General features: G+C 43.5%; 1 protein-coding gene and 1 pseudogene across 2 annotated transcripts; one reads left to right on the forward strand and one right to left on the reverse strand.

The window, feature by feature from the left end:
* Nucleotides 1–407: 407 nt before the first annotated feature.
* Nucleotides 408–1324, reverse strand: LOC310773022 (alpha-2,8-sialyltransferase 8F-like; annotated as a pseudogene). The gene has a single exon. The product of its transcript is annotated as an alpha-2,8-sialyltransferase 8F-like (transcript).
* Nucleotides 1325–6210: 4886 nt separating this feature from the next.
* On the forward strand, nt 6211–11084 carry LOC310773553 (homeobox protein engrailed-1-B-like; the record flags this gene model as incomplete). Its single annotated transcript, XM_083633454.1, has 2 exons — nt 6211–6712; nt 10762–11084. The coding sequence occupies 2 exons, from the start codon at nt 6211–6213 to the stop codon at nt 11082–11084; spliced, it is 825 nt and encodes a 274-aa protein (XP_083489580.1).
* Nucleotides 11085–11781: the final 697 nt, after the last annotated feature.

Raw genomic sequence — 11781 nt, forward strand, 5'->3', positions numbered from 1 at the left:
CTACCTGCTGGCACTGTGCTGTCTGATGCAGCACCTACCTGCTGGCACTGTGCTGTCTGAGGCAGCACCTACCTGCTGGCACTGTGCTGTCTGATGCAGCACCTACCTGCTGGCACTGTGCTGTCTGATGCAGCACCTACCTGCTGGCACTGTGCTGTCAGCAGCACCTACCTGCTGGCACTGTGCTGTCTGATGCAGCACCTACCTGCTGGCACTGTGCTGTCAGCAGCACCTACCTGCTGGCACTGTGCTGTCTGATGCAGCACCTACCTGCTGGCACTGTGCTGTCAGCAGCACCTACCTGCTGGCACTGTGCTGTCTGATGCAGCACCTACCTGCTGGCACTGTGCTGTCTGATGCAGCACCTACAGTACCTGCTGGCACTGTGCTGTCTGATGCAGCGCCACCTACCTGCTGACACTGTGCTGTCTGAGTGCAACAGCTAGAGTGCAACACCTAGCCACCATGAAGCCGGTGCTGAGCCGCACTGGCTTGAGGTCCTGGGAGCGCCAGAAGTGGGCCAGACTCTGCAGATAGTCCGGGTTGAAGAAGACGGGCCGGGTGGGGCTTTCAAAGTCTTGGATGGAGTACAGGGCCCGCATGGACAGGGTGTGTTGTCCAGGTAGGAGAAGGCAGGCAGCAGCAGCAGCGAGTCGCCGTAGAGACGCAGGCTCTCCACAAAGGGGCGGCGGTGCTCCGTCAGAGACCTGAACTTGTCTCTTAAGATGCTCGGGTTTGCTGTCACAAGGTCAGTCTTGCTGCCCAGATCTTTCTTATAGTCATCTTGCAAAGGAGGTAGGTTGCACCTGATAACAAACTGGGCAGAATCTATCTCCTCTCCACAGCTGCTGTTGACCAGGATCCCTCCGTTCCCCACAACAGCACACGTGTCCAATGATTTATTTCCAAAGGGATTCTCCTCTATAAAGGTGCTGAAGATCTCGTGCGTCACCTCGAGGGGCTTCCTCTTACCCATACCCTCACCATCGTACACGATGTTGGATCCCAGCGGAGTGTTGGCCTGTGTGACGATGGCCTTGGTGAGGCCGTGGCAATTGCTGCTCAGCAGATCTCTGAACTTTTTGGGATTGTCCTCCTGCTTCCTCCAGGTGCGAGAGTAATGCTTCACTAATTTATCAATGATGCTGAACCCGCAGCTTTTGCATGGTTTAGCCGAGGGCTTAACGGATTTCTTCTCTCGGGCTTGGTGGACAGAGGCTCGAGGTTGCACGTTTCTTGTTTCGTACCAGGAGAGAGCGGTCAGCGCGCTGCCCAAGATGACGATGCTGAGCATCAGGGAAAAGAGTAGCTTCAGGATCCTCATGTTCCCCTGCCCGAGTGTGTGTGTGTGTGTGTGTGTGTGTGTGTGTGTGTGTGTGTGTGTGTGTGTGTGTGTGTGTGTGTGTGTGTGTGTGTGTGTGACTGTGTCGTGTGTGAGTGAGAGAGAGAGAGAGAGAGCAGAATTTTGTCCGGCCACAGCTATGCCGTTTTACGTGCGATTGGGCTGAAACTTTCAGGAAATGTAAAAAGCTGCGGGGGAGTCAGATTTTTTTAAATTAGGTAATTGCCCTAAAGTAAAGTGCCCTAAAAACCTAATGATGTGATGTCACCAGTGATGTCAACAGTGATGATGTCATCAGTGATGTCATCCTTCCTGGCTGAGGCTATAAGTTCAGTGATGATGTCATCAGTGATGATGTCATCTTCCAGACCAGGGGGGCCTAACTCCTAGGCTACCTAACTCCCAGGGGGGTCCCTACGGGTCCACTAAGAATGAGAAGTGTCTGTGTGTGTGTGTGTGTGTGTGTGTGTGTGTGTGTGTGTGTGTGTGTGTGTGAGCAGAATCTTATCTGGCCACAGCTATGCCGTTCTACGTGCGATTGGGCTGAAACTTTCAGGAAGTGTAAAGAGCACCCTGACAGCCGGATTTTTTAATTAGGTGATTGCCCTAATTACCTAATGATGTGATGTCACTCGAGCATTGATGTCACCAGATGTCATCTTTCCTGTCTGAGCAGACTGGGTGGGTCTTTCCAGGGGGATGCTGTCCCTCGAGCAATGATGTCATCAGTGATATCATCAGCGATGATGTCATCAGTCATGTCATCCTTCCTGGCTGAGTAGGCTGGGTGGGTCTATACCTCCTGGGGGCGGGGGGGTTCAACTCCCACGGGTCCACAGTTATCTAAAAATGAAAGACACTAGTTCTCCTATCCCTCCGCTAGGTGGCATCACAACCATGCACCTCTAGTGCTAGACCCATGACAGTATGTCCACACAGGAGAGACAGCAGGCTAGCAATATAGGCTATTGCCCTGTCTTCCATGAGAACTCTTTGTTTATACAGTGTGTGTGTGGCCTATGGATTCTAACCCACCTCCTAACAATCAGAAGGACATTTTTTTTAATAGTTTGTACATATATTTACCTGAAACACAATTGGTAGGCTAATAAATACATACCCTGAAGCCCTCATATTTTCTGGCAGGATAACTATCCACAAAAGTGAAATTCTGGGAGCCAAAAAACAGAGGCTATAAATAGGCTATGTAATAATCATGTACATTTCATTTTTAATTGAAAGGGTCCTAAATGGAGAATTTCACTTTTGTGGTTGGTGTAGGTATCATGTAAGATGCAGGAATTTTTCTGTGTTGAACACAGAAAACACAGAAAGACCATGCCGAATTGTTGATGATTTATTATTTAGACAGAGGAGAAGACGACATTAAAATGAAAAACAAATCAAATGTATTCTCTTTATAGGCCTAATGAAAATTAAATCGTTTTAGACTGAATTTAAACCAACTCATTAGGTAAAAACAATGACATAAGGTCCACATGGCATGCCTCAACCACTCTCAGTAATGCCATAACCATACAATCTTCACTGTAATACAGGTAATCATCGTGACTCAAATACAAGGAGTCCCTATTGTCCATGTGTGGAGATAGGGGGAGTTGGATGATGTGTATGTGATGAGGTGTATGTTTCAGTTTATGATTATGTAGCCTAGGTGTATTATGTGGTTTTTGTATTTTTTTTGTTCTTATATATAATGGGGGAAGAAAAAAAAATCTAAAAAATATTACAGTGATAGCCTATACAATAGACTATCACTGTAAATAAATAAATTAGAAAATAAATAAATAAATATAGATAGATAAATAAATAAATACATAAATACATAAATAATACCATGCACTTACAGTAAAATACCATATGCATATTATAGCAATATAGTGTATTTTCGTTTAGTATGATTTGTTTCCATATTTCAATTATCTTTCCAGGCAGTTTTGTGTGTCTTCCAAAACATTCCCGGACATAACGCATGAAGCAAACAACTTGGTGTTTAGTGTTGCCAGGTTTGAACGCGGTTCCAGCAACAACCGTAAAATAGGCTACAATCTGCTCTTTAGGCCATGTCATTTGGCCATCATACGGCCAACATATTCCAGCAGAATACAGACAATATCAAGCCGAGACGTCTATAAATTGAATAACGATAAGAAAATGTAGATGTGGCTTATAAAAAATGACTATTTCTTGGGGTAAGTGCCATTAGCCTATAATGCAGTTGGTGTGTGTATTATCACTTAATAGCATATCCGTCTGCAGAAAACACACTATAGCTCAGTGAATCAAAGACGTGGAGAATTGATTTTCTCGTGTGTGTGTGTGTGTGTGTGTGTGTGTGTGTGTGTGTGTGTGTGTGTGTGTGTGTGTGTGTGTGTGTGTGTGTGTGTGTGTGTGTGCGCGCGTGCGTGCGTGCGTGCGTGTGTGTGTGTGTGTGTGTGTGTGTGTGCGTTCGCTGTGCGCGCGCACCTGCAGCCTGTGTTGGCAGCCGCAGCCTAGGTACCCTGCACCTTATAGCTACTCAATAGAAACAGGGCTCTGCAGCCTGTCAGTGCATTTATCATCCTATTAGGCGACAAACCGGCTCCAGCACATGAAAGGTAAAATGAATGACCAACGTTAAGCCGTCAATAAAGTCATTTCTGTAAATGGTGTCTCCCAGGGCCCGCGCTATTATTCAACAAGCTTTATCAGCACCTTGGAAATTACGTGGCTTGTAGCGCAGGGCCCCTGCTTCACTTTGATTAAGGGCCCTGCCAGCAGTGCCAGAGCCCGGTGACAGCGCTTTTCACTCGGCCTTTTATACCCCCCTCTCCCGGTGATGAGCGCCGGGCTGAGCGGGCGGAATGAAGACTAATTAAAAGCTATAAATTATCTTTTGCAGCCCCTCTCAAGGAGCCTCTCTTTGCGGGCCAGATAAGAGCAGACTGAGTGCTCATTTACCCACAATGGCGCCTCAGCTAAACAGCACAGCCTATTGATACTGTCCTAATTGGAATTTAATTAAGTAGCCATGGCTTCCCACTCCGGCCTGCGCTGGGATAAAGATTTCAACGCACAACACCATCAACCCGTCTCTACTTTCACTGTGTATTAATTATTATCATTAATATTATTCTTTCAAATCACCAATTAGAGCTCGATGTCGTTTTATTCTCATTCTATGATATTAAACACAAGTTACTCTTATTATTACTAGGCGTGTTTATTGTTAGTTTGTAGGCCGAGATGTGTTTCTATAAACTTCGTCATCTCCCCAACACACACACACACACACACACACACACACACACACACACACACACACACACACACACACACACACACACACACACACACACACACACACACACACACACACACACACACACACACACACACACACACACACACGCACACACACTTTCAATATTTTTAATAGCCTATCAGTTTATGCGTATATGTAAAATGTTGTGAGGGCATAGAAAGATACTGTCCCATACACTGAATGTCTACATTATAAATAGGCCTAACAGATGGTAAGCGCTTCACACAGGCCACGTTATAGGTGCGTCTGTACATCTATGAAAAGAAAACGGCAATTACATTTGATCTGATATCAAATATTTCACGTTAACTTTGAGAAATATTGAGTGTTGTGAGATACTGCAGCAATTTTGATTTCTTTCTTTCTTTCTTTCTTTCCAAATACGTTACACATTCTTACCCCCTTTATAGGCTAATTGACCGTTCTCTCCGCGCTGCCCTGTCAACAAATAAGAGGCATGCCCATCCAGGCTGCAGCCGCATGCAGGGCATTTTAATACGAGTCAGGCCTGTGAAAGACGTCTACATTAGGCCTACAGAGAGACTAACAATTGGACCAGTCGGTTAGTGCCTTGGCTAAATGGTCAATGTTGAAACTCTTAGATGACCTCCATGGCCTCTTTCGATGGTTATAAAAAGGCTATTGGCATCAACACTCCATTTAGGCAATTTAAATGAGAAACCTTGTAGCCTACTTGTATGGTTATTTTATAGGAGCATTTATCATATTGGCTGCCTCGCTGTTGTTTTTGTTTTGCTCTGTGTGTGTGTGTGTGTGTGTGTGTGTGTGTGTGTGTGTGTGTGTGTGTGTGTGTGTGTGTGTGTGTGTGTGTGTGTGTGTGTGTGTGTGTGTGTGTGTGTGTGTGTGTGTGTGTGTGTAGGTGTGTGAGGGAGAGGGAGAGAGTGAGTGAGTGAGTGAGTGTGGGTGTGTGTGTGTGTGTGTGTGTGTGTGTGTGTGTGTGTGTGTTGGCTTCGTGCTTGCGGCATAGCCTACTAAAAACACACTACGTGGTGTAGTATGTGTGCGTGCGCGTGCAGACAATCTTGAACCCTGATTGGTTGTCGTCACTTGTGACAGGGACGATCGCCACTCGTGATTGGCCCACTGCACTGTGTGTACGCGCACACGTGTTTCCGGTTGGGTGTAAAGAGCGAAAGAGAGAGAGAAAGAGAGAGAGGGGAAAAGAAAAAAGAAAAACACACTCACAAGTCAGTGCTAGGCAGGGGGGAGATAACGGTTTTTTAGGAGAGTTTAGAAAGAGCGCACACGTTATGCTGCACCGGGGAGAGGTGGCAGGCGCACCGGTAATGTGGACGCTCCAGTCCTGCCAGGTCTTGGAAGGCTATTATTAGGAGCCAACATGTCGACGGTGTAGGTGCTATTCAGAGTAACACAGGTATTTATCACACCTTCGTCTTATTGAATCGAAGAGGCGTTTTGCGTTACATGCTGTCCGTCATATTTGGATACCGAAGGGGGGAGTGAGGGGAGAGCGAGCGAGCAACAAGTGGAGTTCGGCGTGGAGAAGCGACCGTTATTTCCAATGGAAGAGCAAAAGGACCCAGGCCACGACCACCGGGACTCCACCGAGGAGGAGAGCATGTCTCTGCCGTCTCCTCCGCTGCTCGTGCCCGGGCAGCAGGCCGCCCAGCACGGCCACAGGACCACCAACTTCTTCATCGACAACATCCTCCGGCCGGACTTCGGCTGTAACAGGCGGGAGGCTGGGTGTCGGGAGCGGGGCAGAGAGAGCGTCAACCCGCTCAGAGCGCCTCTCTGCCTGGACTCCGGCTGCTCTAGCGACAGCGCCTCCTCCTCGCCCTCCTCCTCCTCCTCCTCCACGTCGTCCTCGCCGAACTCCAAGCAGAACTCGTCCAAACAGGGTGAGCAGCAAGGCGGTGGGGCTACCGGGAGGTACACGGACAGCCCCGAGGCGATCGTGGTGGTGAGCGGCAGCAATGGAGACTCCCCACCCGCCTCCAAAGAGCCGCTGCTTTGGCCCGCATGGGTGTACTGTACGCGCTACTCGGACCGGCCCTCATCTGGTAAGGCGCTTCACGTCCCCGAATTACGCACGAATTACGCACTGCACGCCCGGGCTGTTTGGAGGGGTTGTTGACAGCGTATAAGCTATACTATCATAGTTAGCCTACTTCTGTTTTTCCTCCATTGTATTATAGCCTACCGGTATATAGGCTGATCCTGCACACTGTGCCACACATGCCTGTTCACTGTAAACATCTGCCTCGAATAGCTTCTTGCCTTTATATTATATTATATTATATTATATTATATTATATTATATTATATTATATTATATAATATAATATTATATAATATAATATAATATAATATAATATTATATTATATTATATTATATTATATTATATTATATTATATATAGCCATTATAGCCAATATTTTGTTAAAAAAAGAACACGAATGCCCATAACTTTCTTTTTCAACCAGCATTAATTAAGCTATACTTTATTTAGCCTATTATATTTTCTTCTAAGCAGTACAGCCCATTAACAGTATAGCTAAAATAATTGAGCCTAAAGTGACTTTCGGTTAGCCGCCAATGTTTCAAATTGCTGTGATGAGGGCACAGGTGTGATTAGGTAGGCCTTTAAAACGGCTGCCTGCGACTCAGCCAATCACAACTGGACCAGCCTATAGCCTATATATATATATATATATATATATATATATATATATATATATATATATATATATATATATATATATATATATATATATATAAACAATTAGGCGACAAATATCACAGCAAACCGTATGAGTCCTTATAGGCATAATATTATTGCGACATAGCTAATTAAAAAATATAGGTGACTACAATATTTAATGTTATGTAGCCTATAGTGTTATATGGTATCACTATAACATTAGGCTTACATATGCCGAGGGATACCATAGGGAATAATAATAATAATAATAATAATAATAATAGTATTAATAATAAAAATAATAATGATAATAATAAACACTAAACTCATGTTCAGCATCACACAGCGTATTTATGGGAGTGTTTACTTCAGTGATAGTGGTTTTTCATACGGTCTTTGCGTGCATGCAGTCATAGGTCTTATTCATGATTATGACTGTATAGCAAGCAAAACTCATAAGTGCAGCCAAAGCGTATAAACATGCAATTATCTCTCTCTCTCTCTCTCTCTCACACTCACTCACACACACACACACACACACACACACACACACACACACACACACACACACACACACACACACACACACACACACACACACACACACACACACACACACACACACACACACAGAGTTGATCTTTCTTCTATAGCTGAATTAAGTGAGCACAAAATGGCATCATATTGCACAATTATCATGCCAATAAGATCTCTCTAATTTTAGGACTTCGTCGTTTGCATGCATGCTAGCACCTCGTTTGAATCAGACCTGTTTTCTTTCTCTAGTTGCCATCAAAGACTATGCTAATGTTTGGCAAGAAATTAGCAGATTATAGAATCCCCGTCCTGCTCCTGTGTGCATAAAATGTAGCATTTTTTAACAGAAATGCTATAATTCTAAACTAATTTAGAAAATATCACAACAAAACACAAAGGGAGGAATATGCTACTAGGCAAAAAAGTGCTTGGAGGTTCACTATAAACCCCCTTTTGTGTAGGCCTACTACCAGACACTTTAGGAGAGGTATGAGTAATTTCTCATTGAAATCTTAATGGGCTTGAGCAGGCGTCAATGCAATGTTCATTGACCCCGCAGTGTTTTGAACATTTGTTTTTAAAGTGTAATTTAGGCCAAATATCGTTTCTTCCTCATAGTCAGAAAAGATGATGGACTGATATTGGGTCAGTATTTCATTGGCAGTTAACCATTGTGAGTGGGTCGGTTTGAAAAATAATATTTTTGCTATAGGCCTATAGGCCTATTTTCAGGAAACGTTTATTTAAATTGATATCAAAAGCTTTGGACTGAGAGTTTTAGCTTAGCTCATTCAGTCAGTCACAATGTGTTGACTTCAATTATTCCGAATGCAGCGTTCAATTGTCTTGTTCAAAGAGGAAATTGGAGTTAAGAGAAGTGTAAGACATACACAAGGCTGCGTTTCTATATCGTTATGCAAGTCATAATACCAGGCCTGGTCATTATACAAATATATCTACTAAACTCCAGACTCATGGATCGTCAGTTAAAGCGACTATGGAGCGGAATGTGTAGCTGCCTGCATGGCATAATGCAATTTGTTTTACACAAAACTGAATTCTCGTTTCCTTAACCCACCAAAACACCTTTCTATATGTGGAGTTATAGCTTACATCTTTTTAGACTATCTTTATTTTATCATATAGCATAAATTCACAAGATAGCCAATCGTAGTCTATCAAACCAATGTAAATTACATGAGGTAGGCTATATGGCTATATTATGAATATTTTTCTGAGAATGTATCTTTTTGTTATTTTTTTGTAAGCGTATTTTTCTTTGTTTATAATTGTGTGGCGTTGTTTATTGGCATTGCGATATAGTGACGATGATGATGATGATAATGGTGGTGGTTATACTGTTTGATGTTTAAGGGTGAAAGTCAAGTCAACTCCTTTTTTAGCACCTATTAACGGTTGCAAATCAGTTTACGTGTCAAATAAGTTATTGTTAAAATCAACACTCAGCTATAGGCACGATGGAAGCTGCATTTTATGCATGCTATAAACAAAGTATAAGCATATGATATCAATGTAAATAATGTGAGTTGTGCGCTATGAGAATTCATCATTACATTTTTGCTTTTAGGTCAGATCTCCCCTTACGCCTATAGGCTTTATGCTAAACCTATTGTCATAGGCCTAACTCACAATATAGGCCCTATAGGCTGTGCGTTTTTTTTTATAGAGCGCACAGTGCAGACTCAAAAGTAACTTATTTGATTTGATCCATGCAGCGGGTGCTTGGCGAGGGGAGATATGCATGAGACTTTTAACATGCAGGGCGGCCCTTCACTGGTTTAGTGTTCTTCACTAAAGTGTTTAGTGAACACAGCATAACGTCCAAACTGCTTCATCAATATACGTTCCTGCAGACAAGTTGGAGCATGATGACATTATTGACGGACAAAATATAGGCCTATGCCTATGTGATCACTGTGAATAATTACAGACATGCACGCAGCTTTGGAGGGAACGCCGGTCCTAATGCACCCCTGTTCCAGATAGGACTTTGTTTGCGAATTGGGCCTCCTGCACGTTGGAGTAGGCACAATAGCCTAACATGTATTGACAAATCTGCCCTCCCATCATAATGATCAAAACTATAGGCTGCAAGATCAAATTTGAACTCATGTTAAGTTGTGGTTCGCTTTCCAGAATTCACGCATGGATGTTTTAATGTATTTAGTGTTTTACGCCTATTTGAGTTTTATCAAATTTCGGTCCTCAGTTGAAGTTATGATTGGCTGAGTTCGATAGCCTATAGCGAAAATACCCCTACACCTGTGACCATGCACACTTAATTTAAATGGCCTGTTAATTAATCCACAGTAAAGCATGCATGCGTCACTTTGCAACCACGTCCAGGAACTATTTTGACGGAGAATATTATTTAATTATTATTATTATTTATTATTATAATTTTTATTTAATTATTGATTCAAAATATAATATTTGAAAGACCTTGCGTTACCGTATACCACGCCCCTCAGCAGTTGTAAAAGCATATAGTGGCCCCGTGCATAAATTATTGCTTAATTAGGCGACGTGATAGCCAGTCACCTTTGCATTCAATTAGCATGCCTATCTCCATATTTTAGTGGGTAATTTCTTAAAGTAGCCTATATCGATGAGAGGTTGAACCTCATGTATATGTGTGCAGGCTGTAAAAGGCTATAATTATCTGGTGGTTTGGGACGAGGCCCACGGGCGTTAATTGGTTGGGTGTGGCACTTGATATGTGATATTATAATATTTATCATTAAATATCATGCAAAAATAACCAGGGGGCGGTCAGGGGGGCATATTCGTGCGTGCTGTGCAACACTTGCTGACATTTACGTGTTCTTGCCCTTGTTGTTTCCACACCAGGCCCGAGGACACGCAAACTGAAAAAGAAGAAAAGCGAGAAGGAGGACAAGCGGCCGCGGACGGCCTTCACGGCCGAGCAGCTGCAGAGACTGAAGAGCGAGTTCACGGCCAACCGCTACATCACGGAGCAGCGCCGACAGAGCCTGGCCCAAGAGCTCGGCCTCAACGAATCCCAGATCAAGATCTGGTTCCAGAACAAGAGGGCCAAGATCAAAAAGGCCACCGGCTACAAGAACGGCTTAGCCCTGCAGCTCATGGCCCAGGGACTCTACAACCACTCAACCACCACCGTGCAGGACGAGAGGGAGGTGGACAGCGAGTAGCCGAGAGAGCCAAAATCACGCCCTCTTCCGGGTTAGGGATACTACGAACCAAGGGATTTCATCAGAAATTTCGTAAAATCCAGATAGCCTACATAGTTATAATTGGTCAAACCAAACGATTCACCTATTTTAAAATTTAATGCAGGAGATACCATTTCACTCGGACCAAAACATATAGCCTAATAAACAAAACAGCATTTTTTTCTCGCCCCCTCTCTCTTTTTTGTGTGTTTTGGTTTTAGTGACATGTCATTGTCTCTCCTGATTCTAAATATAGCTGAATCACTTCGTTTGACCAAGTAAAACTATTTTTATACGATTTTCACGGAAATGTGTATGGGAAAAGAATGGCAGATGAAATCCCTCGGTTCGTATGTCTAAACCGAAAGAGGGCGTGCCTTTGGCTCTCTATAGGCCCGGACTCCTTACAGACTACTGGGGGCCGCTGCTGCCTTGCTTTGGGCTTTTGGAGACTAAAAACAATACAATTTGAACTGGAAGTTAAGTTGGAAAACGCTATTTAAAAACAACAGATGTCTGTTTATGGTAACAGTATATGGACATAATTATATAAATGATCGAGCGTTATTAAAGTTTATATAGCCACACAGTTATCATGTTGTATATATTTAATTTCAGGTAAGGTCTGTCTCTCATATGATCTACTTGCTGGAGATTTTCTATCCTTTCTTTATAT

The sequence above is a fragment of the Poromitra crassiceps genome, assembly GCF_964638095.1.
Source record: "Poromitra crassiceps genome assembly, chromosome: 3".
NCBI classification, from domain to species: Eukaryota; Metazoa; Chordata; class Actinopteri; order Beryciformes; family Melamphaidae; genus Poromitra; species Poromitra crassiceps.